The 20,447-nt window shown below is 36.0% G+C and overlaps 3 protein-coding genes across 6 annotated transcripts; 2 read left to right on the top strand and 1 right to left on the bottom strand.

Annotated features, from left to right (window-relative positions):
* LOC109727089 (dTDP-4-dehydrorhamnose reductase) lies at positions 30 to 3,740 on the bottom strand. Its single transcript, XM_020256978.1, has 6 exons — positions 3,408 to 3,740; positions 2,533 to 2,692; positions 1,595 to 1,782; positions 1,347 to 1,470; positions 965 to 1,095; positions 30 to 323 (listed from the first exon to the last, which is right to left on the bottom strand). The coding sequence occupies exons 1-6, from the start codon at positions 3,636 to 3,638 to the stop codon at positions 192 to 194; spliced, it is 966 nt and encodes a 321-aa protein (XP_020112567.1). The 5' UTR covers positions 3,639 to 3,740; the 3' UTR covers positions 30 to 191.
* On the top strand, positions 6,681 to 12,419 carry LOC109727088 (DEAD-box ATP-dependent RNA helicase 48-like). Its single transcript, XM_020256977.1, has 10 exons — positions 6,681 to 7,624; positions 8,768 to 8,874; positions 8,976 to 9,031; positions 9,118 to 9,342; positions 9,851 to 10,057; positions 10,162 to 10,248; positions 10,834 to 10,929; positions 11,007 to 11,222; positions 11,362 to 11,544; positions 12,021 to 12,419. Exons 1-10 carry the CDS (start codon positions 6,726 to 6,728, stop codon positions 12,249 to 12,251), a joined length of 2,307 nt encoding a protein of 768 aa, XP_020112566.1. The 5' UTR covers positions 6,681 to 6,725; the 3' UTR covers positions 12,252 to 12,419.
* LOC109727087 lies at positions 12,891 to 19,963 on the top strand. 4 transcript variants are annotated; one of them, XM_020256974.1, is made up of 14 exons: positions 12,893 to 13,196; positions 14,043 to 14,795; positions 14,885 to 15,011; positions 15,653 to 15,770; positions 15,982 to 16,080; positions 16,190 to 16,489; positions 16,580 to 16,687; positions 17,228 to 17,299; positions 17,386 to 17,472; positions 17,957 to 18,028; positions 18,121 to 18,210; positions 18,424 to 18,531; positions 18,738 to 18,806; positions 19,585 to 19,963. In XM_020256974.1, the coding sequence occupies exons 1-14, from the start codon at positions 12,986 to 12,988 to the stop codon at positions 19,747 to 19,749; spliced, it is 2,379 nt and encodes a 792-aa protein (XP_020112563.1). In that variant the 5' UTR covers positions 12,893 to 12,985; the 3' UTR covers positions 19,750 to 19,963. The 4 variants fall into 4 exon arrangements, 3 of the variants coding, with proteins under 3 accessions (XP_020112563.1, XP_020112565.1, XP_020112564.1); XM_020256975.1 differs by having other exon boundaries at positions 12,895 to 13,196; positions 19,713 to 19,963; XM_020256976.1 differs by lacking the exon at positions 18,738 to 18,806 and having other exon boundaries at positions 19,713 to 19,963.

Below are 20,447 nucleotides of genomic sequence, written 5' to 3'. Positions count from 1 at the left end.
CCTCAAGGAAGCTGCAAATAGTACCATGGTTTGCTATTGGAATTGGAGCCGGAATCAAAATGGATTGGAATAGAAATCATCCAAAACATGACACGGTATAAAGAGAGGATAAAGATCTGTATATAATGGGATTAAGACCAATAAATGAACAAAAAGGAATGCAACAAAAGCTATGTTACTGCTCTCGAACGTCATGAACTATTACTGATCCCCAGGGTTGCTTCGACTCCGTCTCGAAAAGAAATAGGTTTGAATCGAAGCAGTTCAACCAATCTGCTTATATCCATCGATATGTCTGCTGGGGAGACAACTCCTCGGTTGACCTACAAAAATCTCGACAAAGTAGTAAAGTTCAAAATAAACATACAAAATGAACTGCTATAGGAGCTAGGGAAGTTCTCCTCTCCCTCTGTAGCTAAGCAACTTCTAGTATCCCTACAGATGCCATTTCACAAGTAAAAGAGAAGGTTGAACCAGGCTTTTCCATTATTCCAACATTTTCAGTTTGATTCTTGACTTTTGAGTTGTTACGGTGGAGTCTCCAACCTTAAAATTCCTTTGCAGTCATACCCTTTCCATCAAATTTCTCTGTTAAATTTTATGGAAATGATTCATGAATCATGAAATTGCCATGTAACTGCCATATATGAGCCATCTAAGGGAAATCAACCCGAAGGCAAATAACTTCGGCAGTTAATCACGCAGCAGTAACATGGCAATTAATCGACTATGTCCAAATTCACGAGAATTTAACATAAGAGCATGGTTGCGATGATATTCAAACATTAAAGACATGACTATGATTTGGGACCAAATTGAAACCATGGTAAAAGGTTGAAGTCCCCTTGTGCGACTTACCCAAAAGACGTGAATAAAACTTTGATGTGGAGGATATATTACAGATAGTTGACTATTTGCATGACAAATATATTTGGTATTCAAGAAATGAGAGTAAGAGGCATACAGATGATGCAGATACGGATTTGATTAGGGAGTGGTCATATCCTCTAAAATCTGCAACTGCCTCAGCCATTTGCAACCTCGACACCCTATCAGGTCCGCCGACATTGAGAAGTAGCTGCATCTTCTTACCATCTGATGCAGGAAATAATGATAGATGTAAACATAAGCACCACAAATGGCTAGCTTTCTTGCCACTTTACCAATAAATATAGAACAGCATACATTTTAAGAGAACCGGCAGAAGGTTGATAGGATAATTAGAATTTAGTAGATAAAGATCTCAGATTGAAACACAATCTGAATTTAATTAGATACAGAACAAGAGATAGGAATTGAAAAGAATAATACTGGTCGAGTATTGCGTGCAATAGCTTCATACATACCTGATATCCACATTTTTGTTATAGATAAGATAACATTCACCACATCTTTGACATAAACAGGGCACCGGAACTCATCGTAGAAGAATTCAACTTCCCGACCTTGTGAAAGAACAGAATCAATCCACTGCAGCACAAAGTCACGGTTCCATGCTCAGAAATGTTAGAAACCTAAACAAAGTTTTCATTTGGCTTGAAATAGGAAACTGTATCAATAGTCATTGCTAGGATATATCGAGTCTATAACATACCTGTATGGGGAGGGACTTAGAGACAGGTGAAATCGTCTGCGGCCCAAATATTATGCTGCTTCGCAAGATGGCATAATTTGAGCATTTTTCCCTAATAAACTGCACTGCAGCCACTTTAGATTTACCGTACATATTCACTGGAATGGTCTCATCATCTTCTTTGTAAAATGATTTGACCCCCTCATAAACTGCTAGATTGGCATAGCTGGATTAGATTCGAAAAGCGTGCACGAGATTTATCAATTGCAAAGGAATAACTTCGAAGTCTTTTATTCGAGAAAAGTAAATGGGAAGGAAAGGAGATAAATTGTAACTTTGGGAATCCAATTCAGCACTTGAATTATGAGACATGAGGCAAAGAGTTATGCTCAGACAACATTACAATTATAGAAACAAGAATTCATCAACAAGGATTAGAGCATGTTTGTTTCACCGAAGGTGAAATTTAGGTTGAAGTAGACTTTCAAGTAAACTAGAGTTCAGCCGAAATTACTTTCCTTCCGCTGTTGGTTTGTATAGTTGTGGAATTGAAATTTTTCTAGTTCTGTTGTTCGTTTGGCAAGAAGTGAATGGCGTAAAAGCTGTAGGTGTGAGAGATGGATTAACATTTTATTATTTTTTCGTCACTTTTTTCCCCCCATAATTGACTTCAGCCTAGAGCGGGCCGAAGTCAATTATGCTATTTTGGAGAGTTTGGGTTTCGATAACGTTACGGTGAACATCACAACAAAAGTGGACATTTACGGCCAAAAACTACTTCCATCCCTCATCGCTTTCAATGAAACAAACACACCCTTAACAGCAAAACGTTGCTATAGAGTGAATAGTAAAATTACAGGACAACAAGACGTTGAGAACAGCACGATAAAACAAGAACTTGATAAGTGAATAACACGCCGAGTAAGTTTATGTTTTCACAACAAGTTTCAGTAAGCCACCTTGATCGGTTGAAAGATGGACCAGGAGATAGTTGGAATTGCCGAAGCTCAGTAGCCAGTTAACAAGGGACGAGGGCACGTTAGTCGCCATAGCAGCAGCAGGATCCGTTTCGCAAGCGCGAGGAACGGAGAGCGCAGCACAATTAACCACCACATGCGGCTGTTAACAAAGAATGCGAGCAAGTTAGAAGATCAACATATTTGCATTGACAGAATTTATCCGCAACTTCTCCTGTAAATTACTTTGCTCAGCTTCCGTGAGCTTCTGCTTCTGCTTCTGCTTTCAGCAATAGTAAGTTTCTATACTTGGGACAAGATAAGTTTGAAGCCCTTTGCTATAGCAGGTCGCAGAAATAAGATTCTGAGCATCAAAAGTAAAAGCTCTAATTTGAATATTTTCGATTTTGCTCCAGAAAAAAAAAAAAAACCTTTTTTTTTTATTAGCATTGCTTATACAGTATTTCATCAAACAGCACCAAATATGCACTTGGTCAACTTGATTTATCTAAATTTTTTGACATACTAAATTATGATAAATTATAGGAAAATGAAATAAAAAATTCAGAAAAGTAAAACTGATTCACAAAAAAGCTCTAATTTGAATATTTCTGATTTTGCTCCAGAAAAAAAAAAAACCTTTTTTTTTATTAGCATTGCTTATACAGTATTTCATCAAACAGCATCAAATATGCACTTGGTCAACTTGATTTATCTAAATTTTTTGACATGCTAAATTATGATAAATTATAGGAAAATAAAATAAAAGTTCAGTAAAAAAACAGAAAAAAGCAAATTATTTTCAAATTCTAATTAAATCAATTAAAAAAGAACAAAATAAATAAATTCTCGAGGTTCGAATTGGGGGAATGGGGAACCTGGCCGAAGGAGGCGGCGACGGCATCGAATCCCTCGCCGGTTCGGAGGTCGACGCGGAAGGGACGGACGGCGGGTATGGCTTCGAGGAGCTCCGGCGGAGGGATCGGACGGTGGTGGGTGAAGGCGAGGTCGACGCGGTGGTCTCCGGCGCTTCGGGAAAGCGCTTCTAGAAGGTGCTGCCCCAAGTACCCGCTTCCCCCCACCACAACCACTCGCTTCCTCTCCGCCATTGTTGCACGATCCCCTCCTCTCTCTCTCTCTCTCTCTCTCTCTCTCTCTCTCTCGCGCGCGCGCGCCAAATGAGAGAGCGTGGGATCTGAGCCCCCGAGAGAGAGAGAGAGAGAGAGAGAGAGAGAGAGGACCAAAATTTATTTATTTATTTATTTATTTTTGGTAAGCTTCAAATATCACACCGTGCTTTCGCACGTTCTCACGTTTAAAATGTATCAATTACCATATGATTTTTTTTTTTTCTTTTCGTTCGCTTCGGTTAATATTTTATTAAATTATATATAAAATTTTTTAAATACTTTATATAGATTTATTGAATATTTATTTTAATATTTTTTAATTTTTAACTTTTTTTTTTTTACTGATTTAACGGAAAAATTTAGTAGAGTCGATAATAAAAAGAGAGAAATAAAATCACGAGATACTAAATTGATATATTTTAAACTATATAATACTAAAATAAAAGAGCACGAAATAACAGATGTGGTATTTGAAGTTTTTTTTTGGGTTAATTTTTTCTGTAAAAATAGTGAATGACAAATATATTCCTACAAACTTCAACATTCATATGCCGTCCCTTCAAAAATCCAGATATTTTTAAATATATTCCTCTGATTTATTATCGTTAGAGAACTTTTTATATTTCCAATTTTGCCATCACAAATATGTCCCTTCAAAAGGTATAACAGTATAATATAAAAGGAATAAAAAGTAAAAAACTAATCAGGATTAAGTATTTAACCTATGGCTAATTAAAATTTTCTAACGAATTCTAACAGCGAGAACATATTTGAAAACATCGGGACTTTTGCAAGGAGAAACTTAAACTTTGTAGGGATATATTTATCATTCACTATGTTTGCAGGACCTGCATGGAATTAACCTTTTTGTTTATAGGGGGTGTTTGTTTTTGTTGAATACAGTCTTAAATATAATGCGGTCACAAGCACATACAGTTAAAATTACATTACAGTTATAGATATTTTATTATGAGGAGTTGGACTGAAATGCTATCGATAGCAAACGAACTTTATTGTCACCCATTTATTTTTGATGATGAAGCTTCCAAATCGACGGTCAGCACCGTTAAACATAATCTATACTACTTAAGNAAACTTCAAATATCACACCGTGCTTTCACACTTTCTCACGTTTAAAATGTATCAATTACCATACGATTTTTTTTTTTTTTCTCTTCATGCGCTTGTGTTAATATTTTATTAAATTATATATAAATTTTTTTAAATATTTTATTAGATTTATCGAATATTTATTTTAGTGTTTTTTAATTTTTAACTTTTTTTAACTGATTTAATGAAAAAATTTAGTAGAGTCGATAATAAAAAGAGAGAAATAAAATCACGAGATACTAAATTGATATATTTTAAACTATATAATACTAAAATAAAAGAGCGCAAAATAACAGATGTGGTATTTGAAGTTTTTTTTTTGGGTTAATTTTTTCTGCAAAAATAGTGAATGACAAATATATTCCTACAAACTTCAACATTCATATGTCGTCCCTTCAAAAATCCTGATATTTTTAAATATATCCCTCTGATTTGTTATCGTTGGAGAACTTTTTATATTTCCAATTTTGCTATCACAAATATATCCCTTCAAAAGACATAATAGTATAATATAAAATGGATAAAAAGTCAAAAACTAATCAGGATTAAATATTTAACCTATGGCTAATTAAAATTTTCTAACAAATTCTAACAGCGGGAATATATTTGAAAATATTGGGACTTTTGCAAGGAGAAACTTAAACTTTGTAGGGATATATTTATCATTCACTATGTTTGCAGGACCTGTATGAAATTAACCTTTTTGTTTATAGGGGGTGTTTGTTTTTGTTGAATACAGTCTTAAATACAATGCGGTCACAAGCACATACAGTTAAAATTACATTACAATTATAGATATTTTATTATGAGGAGTTGGACTGAAATGCTATCGATAGCAAACGAACTCTATTGTCACCCATTTATTTTTGATGATGAAGCTTCCAAATCGACGGTCAGCACTGTTAAACATAATCTATACTACTTAAGTATCTAGAAATCAAATTTTTAATTTTTTTTACATTATTGGCCTAATCAAAGGATTTCAAAATTTATAATTTTAATGGTCCATATGAAACGTTTTTTCGTTTAACGGTGTGAAGATATTCAAATCAATTAAATTTTAATTAGAAAAATTTTAAACTATTTAAAACAATATCTATACTATTGATCCTGATTACAAAACTCATATCATTACGATTTAAAGAAAATTTATTTTTATACCCACTTGATGAATAAGAGAACAATATCAAAAAAATATAAAATTTGGTTTCTAAATATTTCAAGTGGTATAGATCATATTCAGCGGTGTTGATCGTCAATTTAGATACTTCATCATAAAAAAAAAAATTGAATGACAACGAAACTCATTTGCTACTAATAATATTCTAGTTCAACTTCTATTATAAGATGTATGCAGTGAAAATTACAGTGGTATTCTATTACGAGTCTCCTATAATGTAGTAGATGATGAGTTGGTAATATTATTATTGTTATTTAAAAAATTATGAATCTAATATTTATACTTAATTTATTTGACCATGCGTAATTAAGAATATTGTAATTATGAAGTTTTGACTAAATTATATATTTTATTTCAAAGTGTGGGGGCGTGATATTCTGGTTCTCAAATTTTAGTTTATTATAAATTTTAATTTAAAATTTGAAAGTTATTATACTTAAATTTTGTAATTTATTTAAATTGACTAAATATTATTATATTATTATTATTATTAATACGAAAGTGATATAATATTTTAATTATTATTGTGTCATTAATTATAATTATTTTATATTAATAATATATTAATATTTAGTCAAATAAATTTACGTTATAACAAATTAAAAAGTTTGGAACGAGATGTGAATGCCCTCGTTGTTTGAGGACCAAATGTATAATTTAGTTTTTTTTTTTTTTTTTTTAAATATTGTTTATCAACCATGTAAACCACTTCGCTAAAACCCCCCAAAACCCTAGCTTCTCTCCCCTCTCTCTCCCTCCTCTCCCGCTCCCTCGCCATGGCATCGTCCTCCTCCCTCCTCTTCCTCCTCCTCCGCAAGGATCGCTCCGCCGCGCTCGGCCCCCGCCGCCTCCTCCTCCTCCCCCTCCTCTCCCAATCCCGATCCATGGGCGGCGGCCCCCGCACCTTCCCAGGGGGCCTCAACAAGTGGCAGTACAAGCGCATGCACGAGAAGCTCGCGCGCGAGAAGGAGCGCAAGCTCCTCCAGCAGGAGAAGCAGCTCTACCTCGCTCGCCTCCGCTCCGAGATCCGCGCCAAGCTCGCCGGCGCCGCCGACTCCCCCGACCCCTCCACCTCGGCGTTCGCGCCCATGTCGTCAAAGGACCACATCAAAGCCCTAGCCGATCGGTTCATGAAGGGCGGGGCCGAGGACCTCTGGAACGAGGACGATGGCCCCCTGAAATCGCCCTCTCCCAGGGGGATACTCGCGAAGGATCGCGCACGTGTAAAGAAGCCGTTTCTGGCCTCGTTTGATCAGAAGAGGCCGTATTCAGCGGTCGCTAGTAGGGAGATGAGGCCAAGGTCACAACCAAGGTGGAGGCGGAATTCGTCGAGTGAAGAGGATTCTGACGTGGATTGTAGCTTTGAGGGGGACACAGTGACGAAAAGGGATTCTTCACGATTTCTAAAATTCGGTAGTCGTAACGAAGAGGAAGATGATAAAGAATCTGATTTCGGAGGGAGAGGTAGTCCGAGGAAGAAGATGTTGAGTAGTGCTGCTCTCAGGAATTGTGATGCAAAGAAGGAAAGGAGGGTGCTGAGGTCTTTGGACGACACTAATGATGTTTCAAGTAAATTTTGTGAACTTCGTGATGAGTTGAAGAAGAAGAGGGAGCTAATGGGTAGTCAGAAATGGCAGAATGAGGCAAAGGAGGAATGTGTACTTACGAAGAAAAGGTTGCATCTTTATTTGCTTGAATAAAATCCTGTTAACAATTTAATTTAAAGCTTCCTAGTTCCTAATCACATTGTAGATTCGAAACTATAACTCCTTATTTGTTACTGATTTTGCTTTTTATCTTTCATATATATATATATATATAGAGAGAGAGAGAGAGAGAGAGAGAGAGAGAGAGAGAGAGAGAGAGACTTTGTGCTTCTAAGTTCCTAACCATCTATCAATTTTGATGGATGGTTAGGGTGAAAGAGAGAAGAGAAATTAAGGAGAAATTTGGTATATATATATATATATATATATATATATATACTTCAAACTCAAGTTCCATGCAATTGAATGGATCTGCCGATAGTGGATGGAAACAAAAAATAAAAAAGGACTCGATTGTTTTTGCTTCTTTTTTCACAAACTGCCAGCTTGCATTGCAGCCTAACCAGCAATGCCAAGGAATGGAAAACAGTCACCTTGTTCATCAAATTGCATGGAATCAGAGATTTTTTTTTCTAATTTCTTGGGATTTATGGATTCTTGAGTTTAAAAGAACAATACTTGGAAATAGTATCAAATGAAGTGTTATGTGTTTGCCACTTAAAAATCTTTTGTTGAGGATGTACCAATGACCTTTGGTATTTTCAGATTGTGGGTCTATGGTTCGAAGCTTAATCATCTAAATTTTTACTTTGAAACTTCAAAATTGTACGTTGAACCTAGGAGAGAATTAACTGTCAATTTTGCCCTACATCTTCTCTCGCAGTTAGTCATAAATTAAATATATCTTCTAATATCTCTTTGCCCTTGTTTAGTTTAGGTTGTAGTAATCTTTTATTGATTCCTTTACTTATTCATCTTTCATCTGATGCCGGTATTATTTCTTTAAGTAAGTGCCTATTTTTTCCTTCTTATACAGCCACTCATTGTCGACTTGAGATAAATCTTGTCATCTATTATCCGATAAATGCTATAATTAAGTGTTCATTATTTTGATTGCGGAAACTGTGACTGAAGTTGTTCTGTTTATCTTTGTTCTTTGAATAAATTCCGTCTTTTTAGTTTGCATTACTGGTCCGAAAAAAATGTTCCCATAGGTTCCAATCTTATCCCAGTGGGTATTTGGCTTACATTGACTTGTCATAGGTCTTCAGATTTGATGAGTGCGGCATCTCTCCTCTGACGGTCACGGCACTTGCTGACGCTGGATATGTGAGAACTACTGTTGTACAAGAGGCTGCTCTTCCTGTCTGTCTTGAGGGTACGTTCGTGTATGACCTAAGCTTCTAGTTGATTGGTGGAAGTGCTGTTCTGCTGTTATGGATCTTCTTAATGTTATCATTTTCTTCGATACTCATGCAGGTAAAGACGTTCTTGTGAAAGCTAAAACAGGAACTGGCAAGAGTGCTGCTTTTCTGGTATTTTTGTTTTATTATGAGAAATAATCTCAGAATATTATTTGTTCAAATTTCTGTTCTTAAAACACCTTACTAAAGATAAACAGCTTCCTGCAATTGAAGCAGTCCTCAAGGCAACATGCAACAATACAAATCAACGTGTGTCTCCCATCATTGCTCTAATTGTTTGCCCAACAAGGGAGCTCGCCATCCAGGTCGCTGCTGAGGCGAATGTCTTGTTGAAGTACCATGAGGGAATTGGTGTTCAATCACTTGTTGGGGGAACAAGGTTCAAGCTTGACCTGAAACGTCTAGAATCAAATCCTTGTCAGGTCTGCTTTATTCTTTTGTGGTAAAAAGATCTAGAGAGCTTACTTGAGCTACATTACTTTTTGAAATGGGTATCTAAACTTCAAAAGTTTTGATTTTGCAGCAAAATCTTCCATTACAATTCAGATACTTATATCAAATTTTGTTAGAACCTAGCGTTTTCCATCACTAAAGTAATGAAAATTGTTTATAGAATAGTCGGTCAAAAAAGTTGAGAGTACCTAAGTTCAGGACAGAGAGGTCCTTAGATCAAATTTAGTGTTAGGTTTTTGGTTTGAAACCAAAACTTTTGAAATTCAGGCACCCATTTCAAAATGTGTTATAGTTCAGTAAGATCTACAGATCTCACCTATTTCCTTACTAGGATGACATTTGTTTCTAGATCCTGTAGCTTTGCAAAGAGTTTATCATGCACTTCAGTAGCCCTTCTTCATTTCACTATAGGCAAATACTTAGCCATATACTGTGGCATTGCGTCCTATTGCTTATTTGAGATTGTCTTCTCTCCAGATTTTGGTTGCAACACCTGGCAGATTGTTGGACCACATTGAGAACAAATCCGGATTCTCTGTCCGCTTAATGGGTTTGAAATTGCTTATTTTGGATGAAGCTGATCACTTGCTAGATTTGGGTTTTCGGAAAGACATTGAGAAGATTGTTGATAGCTTGCCACGCCATAGACAGTCCTTGATGTTCTCAGCTACAATGCCTAAGGAGGTATTAGGGCCATATAAGTGGAGCTAGTTTTTTTTCTCTTTCTTCCTCGAGTAATGTACAGATAAAATCTGTAGTTAGTCTTTTATGTAATTTATGAATTACAGGTTCGCCGGGTTTCACAGCTTGTGTTGAAAAGGGATCATGTCTTTGTTGACACTGTTGGTTTGGGAGGTCTTGAAACTCCTGCTAAGGTACATGGTCCTTGCATCGTGATAATTTTTGTCATCTCTAGTTAATTTATTTTATACTTGGAGTCATATGCATCCGTATAATTAATTTAAAGCAAGATTACTCTCTTATCCCTACCAGTTCTCCTTTAGTTAGTCAGCTTTTGGTAGCTTCCTACCAGAAATGGTATGCACTTGAGCAATTTCCGCTTCATCGATGCAGTAATAATTATGGATTCTACAGTAAATTGGTATAAGTAGATTATGTGGTGGTCAAAAATGGCCCCTCTTTGGCCTTTTCTACCAGATAATAGTATTGCAAAGGTTCTTTGCTCATTTTTTGAGTGTAAAATCTCCTGTTATGCCGAAGATATTGAACAATCCTAGGTAAACTGTGTATCCCTAACATATATATTTACATGCATGGGCTTGCCTTTGTTTCTTACACACGCACATATGCATCTGTATGATGCTGTAACTCCTAGTGAAGGAGCTACTTCATATAACTCAATTGCTCGTTACTTGAAGTAACATTGCCTTGATATTTGAGAAAGAAAAGAATTTGAACTTTTTCCCCATCTAGTGCTCATACCATATTCTTGGGCTCAGATTCTGCAGTCGTATCTTGTTGTGCCACATGAGCTGCATTTTCATCTGGTTCATCACATTCTCCAGGAACACATCATGCAAGAAGTTGACTATAAGGTTTTGTGCCCTCCTCCCACTCACCCGCTTTGAGCACTTTATAAAGCTTTCTTATTTTGTTGTTTTCTTCTTTCCAGGTAATTGTTTTCTGCACAACAGCTATGGTGACGGAATTTATGTTTATCATGCTCCGAGAGTTGAAGATGAACGTTAGAGAAATTCACTCTCGAAAGCCTCAACTTTATCGAACTCGTATATCTGATGAATTTCGGGAATCCAAACGCTTGATTCTCGTAACGTCAGATGTTTCGGCTCGTGGAATGAATTATCCTGATGTTACCCTGGTTGTTCAGGTACCACTCACGATTTGCTTCACAAGATGAAATTTTGGTTAATCTTTTCTTTAATTCGTAACCTTTACGGGGTTTTCTTTTCTTTGCATACTTGCACCGAATTCACATATAGCTCTAATGTGTTATTGTGGTTGGCTAGGTTGGCATTCCTTCTGATCGTGAACAATACATACATCGGCTTGGCAGGACGGGACGCGACGGCAAATATGGAAAAGGAATTTTGTTGCTCGCCCCATGGGAACAATATTTCTTGGATGAGATTAAAGACCTCCCATTAGAGAAGTCTCAACCTCGAGAACTCGATCCATACATGAAGCAGAAGGTAAGGATCGAGCTCTTTTACGGTTTGTTTTCAATTTTTATTTAGCTTAACTACATCTGTTAAGATTTAAACTAATACTTGTTCACCACTATAGTTTTCTATATAATAATGTCCATTTCAATTATCTCGCAACACAATTTGGATGTAATATTGCAGACCCTTTATCTTTGGTACATAATCTCTGTTTTTTTTTTCCCTCTCTGAACTAGAAAGTTCCATAGCGAGAGTTGTAAACTGATCTGTTTAGTCAATTCCAGTGATTCTGTATTCTATCCTGACATATAACATTACATCGACGTGTTTTTGTTAGTTTCGTCTTACTTTCGATATGGCATGATCGCCAACTCATTTCAAACCAACCCGTCGTGCAATTTGTTATGTAAAAATATATACATATAAGATATTGGTTATTTTGTGCCGTTTTGCATGCATGTATGAAACTGCTCTTACCTTTGCTCTTCTCCTTTTTGATACAGGTCGAAGATTCAATCGGGAAAGTCGACACGAGTATAAAGGAAGCGGCGTACCATGCGTGGCTCGGCTACTACAACTCGATGAGCGAGATAGGGAGAGACAAAACTACGCTCGCAGAATTGGCCAACAGGTTTTGTCACTCTATTGGTTTAGAGAAGCCGCCAGCTCTTTATCGGAAAACAGCTCTGAAAATGGGATTGAAGGACATTCCTGGTATAAGAATACGGAAGTGAATGTGTTATTTTGTCAATGTAACTCACTTTTTTTATATACCATATATGTTGCGAAAGTATCCAAAAGTAGTGGCATCTTGATTGTTTTGTACTAATGGTGCTAAATTTATACATCTTTTAAAGCATTTTTGATGTCTTTATACTTACGTGGAGGTATTTGATTGATTATATACGCAATTTGAAAATATTAATATTAAATATTATTAATAGAGGATTGCAATCACATTATCAGAACTTTTGGCTACAGATTTAATGATCTTACCGTAAGCCCCCTCAGCTTTAGTATTTACAAATTGGTACCTTTTCTTTTTTTTGTTTTGCAATTGAGTAATTGTTATCACCTGAGTATACGATTCTAACGACTCATAAGTAATTTTATCAAAGTAAATAGTTGTCGTCACTTTTTAATACATAAAACTAGAACAGTTAGCAACTAATAGCTAATATTGCCATTAAATTCGTGAATAATTTCAACTTAACCCCTTAGAAATACTCAAACAAAAAATCAAAAAGTTTGTGATGTTAATAACACGCATTAAAGATTAGGGGCCTATGTCACACCATTTATTATATTATAGTTGAGGGGGTTTCCACATATTTTCGCCTTCCTTCTATATATACCTGTACTCTCCGCGCTCTTATCTCCTCCTCCTCCTCCTCTCTCGTGCTCTCTCCATGAGCATAAGCTTCGCTCCGTCCCCATCTACCACCTCCCCGATCGACCTAGTCTCGCCATGGAAGCTCTCGCCGCGTGCTCGCTCCGCGGCGGCGGTGGCGCCTTCCTCCTCCGCCTCCCTTCTCCCGGGAGAAAGCGCCACCACCGCCTGCCGCGGCGGTTCCCGGCGGTGCGCGCGTCCCGGGAGGAGCCGGAGCTCGACGAGTGGGACCATATGGAGATCAAGTTCGGGAGGCTTCTCGGCGAGGACCCCAAGCTAACCCTAGAGAGAGAGAGAGAGAGAGAGAGAGAGAGAGAGAGCTCTTGTCATAGTGTTTTAGGCTCGTAGGGCTATGATTCCCCTCATAATTTGGTGGTAAAAGTGAATGGGACGTATGCGAACTGTGGCCCATTTTCGATCCAACTACTTTTCCCTTTGAAAAGTTTTGATTACGGTACCTAGCATTCCAATTTCGTTGATTAAAGCTATGTAATGAGAGATAGAGAGTGGTCCATTTCGAATCAACTACTTACCCTTTCAAAAGTTTTGATTTTGGTACCTAGCATTTCAATTTTTGTTGATTTAAGCTATATATAATATGAGAGAGGGAGAGAGAGAGGGAGAGTGGTCCATTTCGAATCATAATGAGAGGGAGGGAGGGGAGGGAGAGCTCTTGATATAGCGTTTAGGCTTGTAGGGCTATGATTCCCTTCATAGTTTGGTGGTAAAAGTGAATGGAACTTACCTGAGCTATGGTCCATTTTGACCCGACCACTTACCCTTTGAAAAGTATTGATTTTGGTAACCAAGCATTTCATTTTTGTTGATTTAAGCTATTTAGTAACTCTTATGTTGTAAAGTTTGAGAGCATTGCTCACTCAAATCAAATCGATTAACATAATCAACATAATTACAGAATGAAGCAATCCGCCATGATTACAGAATCTTTTGTGTGCTGGTGTACTTTGGTGACGATTCATTATTATTTATTACGACATTCCTGGATGTTTTCTAATGTTTCCGACATCCTGGATTAGAACTGAAAGACTAGTGGATACCAGCTAGCCGTTTCCTTTCTTGTCCGTTTTTGAGCTTTATTAAACATTTGATGTGGAATTTCCTAAATCCTAATTGCAGATAATGGCGAGAAAATCAAACCCAGATGTTTCATACCTTGATGTCGAGAAAGCTCTTGAAAAAAAGAAAAACAAATTAGAGGATGTCATTGTTGACTTTTCATCAGAGGCTAAAAGACCTTCTGCTTCACCAAAGAGTACATATTCCTCGACTCAGAAAGAGGGCCAGAAGATGCCAATTGGGAGAAACCTAAATTTGTCTCGCCCAACCATGGGTAAAGCCATGCAAGCTACTAGTCCTGACAAAAATCAAATGTTCCTTCAGATGAAGCCAAATCAAGTGCAAGGAAGTACCTCTAACAAGGGCGGTAGTTCTGAAATCACTTTGCGAAAGCCCTCTATTTATCAAGGCGATGATGATGAAGGGCAATCCACGCTTAAATTCAAGCCGAATCTATTCTTGAAAATGAGGAAAGGTTCTAGTGAAAACTTAAGCAATATGACACTCCTTAAGAAGCCGGAGGTGATGAAAGTATCTTCAAATTCAGATCAGGAGAATGTACCTTCTGATGGCTTTATAAAGGCAAGCTCTACTGAGACAGAGGGTCAAAATGAAATCACTAATGCATTGAATCCAAATGAGACATCAGGCGATAAGATTAACATGGATAATGAGATAAAAAGTTCAGACGGATTTCCACGTGAAGATTTGGACAAATCTGCAATTTACAGCGTGGCAGATGTGGAAAATGATGGATGTGAAGAAACTGTAGAAGTCAACAGTGGTTGTATTTCTGAATCACTTGAATTAGGTAATTATCTGGATGGTGGTGATGCATCTGATGGCCTGCTAAATGCCCCTATTATCATCAGATGTTAATTTTCTTCCCTATTTTTCAAGGATTGCAGCCAACTGAACAAAGTCGTATTGATGATTTGGGTGTTTCCACAACTCATTCGGATGAGAGGTCAAAAATTTCTTCTAGCACTACATCCAGCCAAACTGCACTTCTAGGAAAGCCACAGAGGTACATCAGAATTTTCAGTTTTCAATATAACCAAAATTATTAGCATATTTTATGCATAATACTTTTACCTTCCAGTTATATGCCAAACATGATTTATGTGGTTACCTTGTGAAGTAGTGATGAAAATTAGAATGGTATTTATAGTTTGTGTATTTTGTTGAGGATTCAGTGATGTATATACTTTTTACATAGTCATTGTGGCATAGTATGTAACTTTCATATGCATGAATGCATAAGTTAACTGGTCAGACTGGATTTTTCTCCCTTTAGTTTATATAATCTACAGAGCTACTCTTTGGATTCTATATAATAACTAGCTAAGAAGCAACATCGTTCTTTCTTCTTTAAGTAATTTGTATATCTTTTATAGAGTACAGTATGTTTAACTTTTATGAGAACTTGCATTTTCTATGTACTTAAAGAGTCAACTTTCTTAAGATAATGAGTTTCAAAGTTTCAACATCGTTCTTTCTTCTTTAAGTAATTTGTATATCTTTTATAGAGTACAGTATGTTTAACTTTTATGAGAACTTGCATTTTCTATGTACTTAAAGAGTCAACTTTCTTAAGAAACAACTGTTGAAACTTTGAAACTCGTTCTCATTTTCTTTTTTATTTCACTTTTGTTTATTGTATCATAGGGTGGATTCATCTGTCAGAAGAATACCACAGCCAACCAGTTTGGAGAAAGATGGTTTGAATGATGATCAGCGCAGTTACGTAGCTGATGCTGGGCTGGTCATCTCATCAGAAGAAAAGGTAAAACACATGCTAGATATTATTGGTCTTACATTTAGCAATGTAGCCCTTTTTATCTCTAATTGAAAAGGAGATAATAGTCAAATTATTCTCAAAAAATTTGATTTACCCAGGGAGAGTTAGGTGGTACTTCCATTATGAATAATGTTTTTTCTTGACAATGTTGATGCATAAATGGAGCATGCTGAATAGAGGACATGGGAAATTGCAGGAAATTGATGAGAGCGATTGGAAAAGTGTAGAGCATCTTTGTAGTTCTGGTCAAAAAGTTGAAGTCGAACTGATCAGTTGCAGTGGCAGAGGTTTTGTTGTGAGTTTGCTAGTATTCTAGCTTGTACTAACTTCATATTTTCTAGTTTCTTACTTCTTTACATATGACTATATGAGGTTTTTATTTATAAACTTTTCTGTATCTCCAGGTATCTTTTCGCTCACTGATTGGTTTCTTGCCTTACCGAAATCTTGGTGCCAAATGGAAGTTTTTGGCTTTTGAATCATGGTTGAGAAAAAAAGGCATAGATCCCTCCTTATACAGGCAGAATCTGGGGGTTGTGGGAAATTTTGATGTTAATATTAGGAATCCTGAATTGGAATTAAGTGAAACTCAAGAAGGCGGCCCAGATAGTGTAGGAAACTTGGAAACAAATATGAAATTTGAAGATCTTCTTAAGGTTTACGACCAAGAGAAGACCAAATTTTTGTCATCATTTATCGGCCAGGTATGAAAAGAGACAGTGTTTGTACTCCTGTTATTTCATCTGAAGTTGTAATATTATTCATACTGTGCTGATTTTATTTCTGTTTTCCAGAGAATTAGAGTTTCCATTGTAATGGCTGACAGAAATTCTAGAAGGATAATGTTCTCTGGAAGGCCAAAAGAAAAGGAAGAGTTGGTAGAGAAAAAGAGAAGCCTTATGGTATGATATGATTTGCTCAATTTGACTATGTTCCCTTCTGCTGATCAGTTTTGTTTCAATAATTCTTTTGGTTAATTTACTAGGTCCCCATTGTTTCTTGGCTCTGGTGCTTATATCTGTCTAACAGGCTGAATTTACCTGAGAATCCAATTACAAAAAATATTTTCCAGTATGCTGGATTTGGTTTTCAAAAAGATGAGAATTTCTTAGAATTTAAATGGCAAATTTTCCAATATGCTGATTGTGGGCATTGTCATTCCATAGATCATTTAACAGTCTCAAATAACTTACAAAATTGAGCTAGTAAAGATGATCCCACACATACAATCACTTCATGGATTTGTTCATTAACAAGGTTGACTAATGATATAAAGAGGATGCCTACAATAACGAATTTTGCTGATTTGGAAGAGGATGAAATGTCGCAGTAGTGTTGAGCAGCTGGGTGCACTATTTATAATTCTTGTCATACTTACAGCCTTGTTTTGCATCTTTGTTTCAACAATATGGCATGACAAATAATTGTGGGTATTCGCACAGGCTAGACTTAGTGTTGGAGATGTTGTTCAATGTTGTATCAAGAAGTTCACATACTTTGGCATATTTGTTGAGGTAGAAATTGTGATTTTTTTTTTTTTATCTAAATCTTATTTTTGAACCCGTTCATCAAATTTAGCAACTAATTGTTTTGTCTGAAGGTTGAAGGAGTACCTGCGTTGATTCACCAGTCGGAGGTGTCATGGGATGCAACTTTAGATCCATCATCATCCTTTAAAGTTGGTCAGGCATGAATCACTTTTCTTTCTTCTCTAATTCTTTATTGACTTGAAAGATAGGTTATTTAAACTACAGCCTAAAAAAAGTTTTAATTGAAGAGCTCCTAAACCCAAAAGAAAACCACTGAGAAACTAGATGTTCAACATACAGGTGGGGACAGAAGATTTAGGTATTGGACATTTGATTAGTGCATCATGCATCAAAGTGAACCGACTAATTTTAGCTGAAACTTTCAAGGGAAAAAAAATAATATTTCTTACAAGCACTTTTTTTAAAATATATTGTATCTTGAGTTCATGTATTAGATTTGCAGAATCAGTGTCAAGTATAAACAACTCTGCTTTCTTGAACACCGGCATTTGTTGTTGCGAAAATCAGAAACTTTCTGCAAATTAAGTTAAGTAGCAGGTTACGTTTATTTAGTTCTGCATAATTAGTAAACGTATTCATTCTATTGAACTCGAAAATTTCCTAATTAACTTCCTTTTCCAGATTGTGGAAGCCAAAGTTCATCAACTGGATTATACTCTTGAGCGGATCACCTTATCCCTAAAAGATATAATGGTATTCACTGTATCTCACTCTTCAGTTCTCGTATGGGGGCTATTTTGCGCTTTCTGCAAACAATAATTTATTTGCTTTCACACCTTTTCCAGCCAAACCCGTTATCAGAAGTACTAGAATCTGTTATTGGTGAACGTACATCTTTGGATGGAACTATGGAAGTAGCGCAAGCAGATGCTGAGGTACTTATTATATTGAATTTCTTTGCACGGTAATACTGTTATTGGCTGGGATAATGCTCTAATTCTATGATCCTGCATTGTGGAATAATTTTCTACTCTGAACATTAGGGTTTGTGACTCTTTTTTATTTTGTTCTTAACAGTTTTTTTCCCCATCTGCTTTCATTAACTCATGATTTGACTTCTCACCATTGCTCGTTGACTTTGTACTCAGTGGCCTGATGTAGAGTTACTTATGCAAGAACTACAGAAGATCAAGGGAGTTGATAGTGTTTCTAAAGGGCGCTTTTTTTTGAGCCCAGGTTTAGCTCCAACCTTTCAGGTGAGGTCAATATTGGGTACGCTTACTGCACGCCTTTTTTCAATATTATTCAAGGATTTGTCTTTGAGATATATTTGCTAAATGCTGATAATGTTCTCACTTCTAGTTTTGGACATTTTCCTTATTTTCTTTAATTGTAATGAATAAACCCTAAAAAATCTGCTAGCATATATCATGGGAGTGTATTGTTGTTTGCTGTTGATCAGGTCTATATGGCCCCTATGTTTGACAACAAGTACAAATTGCTCGCACGCTATGAAAACCAAGTCCAAGAGGTACTGAATTCTTAAATCCTCGATATTCGTTACGTAGAATATAGAAAATGAAATACTTTCTCCTGTGATTTTTACCTGAATCCTGATATTAATGCAACTGCTAACATCGTTTGATTGTCTTCCACTGTAACTTCAGAATGGTTCTAGTCTCATTACCGCAATGCGTTTGCCTCTACTGAATTTTACCTTCACTCAATAATGTTGGAAAATGAGCTTATTCTTTGCTCCTTTCACACATGAGCACTGCATAACCAGTTGCGATCATCATGTTGTTTGTTGGCCGGCTAATCCGCTCTTATTAGAGCATGAATGACAGTTGGAGTTAGTAATGTTACTATATTAGATTGTGGATTATAAATAATAGGCAAAAACATACAAAACTTGAACTATGGAGCATTATGATTTGGGTACCCAACCTTTCAATTTATTTGATTTGAGCCGGTGAACGACACTTTTGACTTCAAAATTAAAACTTTCTTTTAATGAATTTATAATTGTAAGAATTGCATGAAATATACTAACTAAACCTGTAAAGATATACGACACATTCAAATTTTAAAATCAAAATATCGTTAATTGATTCAAATAAAACAAATTGAAAGGTTGGGTAATAAAATTAAAATTTTGCAAATTTGGATAACCAAATCAAAATAGTTCATAGTTCAGATAAGTTGTATACATTTTTTATACATTTTTACCTGAACAATAAGTTTGGTTATTTATACTCGCATTTTTTTTAAAAATTTTACATTGTATTTCATGACCAATTTCGATGAAGCCACTTTGGGCGAGCGAAGTGCTGTTCGAATTTCCGAGATTGCCGGAGAGGGCAAACAATCTTGAATATCTGAACTTGTTATTATTAGATTTGTGGATTGAGGAAACCAATACAAATTGCGATTGCAGATTATGGTGCAAGCATCCTTGGATAGAGAACAGATAAAGGCCGCCATTTTGGAATGCACGAAAAGAGTGGGCTGATCTTATCTTTTTACTCCATTACCATTTCGATTACTGTATAATCTACTATGGGTTTGTTGTTTATGACCAGAAAAATGAGTTGCAGAGAATACTCTCTGGATTCTCTGTATGTGTGTTCAGCTTGATCTTCTTTTTATGATTCACATGAACAGCAAGGTTATTCATTCGTGCTTGTATAGACAGACTGACAATTTATTTAAAATGGTTTTCAAAGCGAAAAAACAGAAACTTTTAAATTTTTATATCTTTTTGCTAAAAATAACTATTTTTGATGTAGGAATTATAAGCAATCTACTATTGTATTTTATACTATTTTTATTTTTATATAAAAAGCTTTATTTAAAATAATCAAAAGATAACGACGACATCAGGCGAGATAAGGCCTCAGCTGATAATGATGTGTCGCGGACCTCCCCAGCGCTCTAATATAAACTATTCAAATTTTAAATTATTTTAGAGAAGAAAACTCTAAAAGTTTGCTTAGTGATGTTAAAATAAAAAAATAAAAAAATGATTTTATATATTTATTTTTTATTTTGGAAGTGCTTCTTTTGGTCTTTTGAATTTATGAGTCGGTATAAGCTACTGAAGCAATTGTGAATCTAATTCCTCCCCCTATCTTTAAGCTTTCAGTAGGATTTGATGACATCGGCAACTCCC

The sequence above is a fragment of the Ananas comosus genome, linkage group 22 (genome assembly GCF_001540865.1).
Source record: "Ananas comosus cultivar F153 linkage group 22, ASM154086v1, whole genome shotgun sequence".
Taxonomy (NCBI): Eukaryota; Viridiplantae; Streptophyta; class Magnoliopsida; order Poales; family Bromeliaceae; genus Ananas; species Ananas comosus.
The sequence above is the reverse complement of the archived record's forward strand: the minus strand, read 5'-3'. Positions and strand labels throughout refer to the sequence as shown.

Coding starts and splice junctions, on each gene's coding strand:
- LOC109727089 (XM_020256978.1), bottom strand. CDS start 3,638: ATGGCGGAGAGGAAGCGAGTGGTTGTGGTGGGGGGAAGCGGGTACTTG. Junction 2,693..3,407: donor TCGCCGCCTCCTTCGGCCAG/GTTCCCCATTCC, acceptor CTTTGTTAACAG/CCGCATGTGGTGGTTAATTG. Junction 1,783..2,532: donor CCATCTTTCAACCGATCAAG/GTGGCTTACTGA, acceptor CCAATCTAGCAG/TTTATGAGGGGGTCAAATCA.
- LOC109727088 (XM_020256977.1), top strand. CDS start 6,726: ATGGCATCGTCCTCCTCCCTCCTCTTCCTCCTCCTCCGCAAGGATCGC. Junction 7,625..8,767: donor TGTGTACTTACGAAGAAAAG/GTTGCATCTTTA, acceptor ATAGGTCTTCAG/ATTTGATGAGTGCGGCATCT. Junction 10,930..11,006: donor TGCAAGAAGTTGACTATAAG/GTTTTGTGCCCT, acceptor TCTTCTTTCCAG/GTAATTGTTTTCTGCACAAC.
- LOC109727087 (XM_020256974.1), top strand. CDS start 12,986: ATGGAAGCTCTCGCCGCGTGCTCGCTCCGCGGCGGCGGTGGCGCCTTC. Junction 16,081..16,189: donor GCAGTGGCAGAGGTTTTGTT/GTGAGTTTGCTA, acceptor CTGTATCTCCAG/GTATCTTTTCGCTCACTGAT. Junction 18,807..19,584: donor ATGAAAACCAAGTCCAAGAG/GTACTGAATTCT, acceptor ATTTCGATGAAG/CCACTTTGGGCGAGCGAAGT.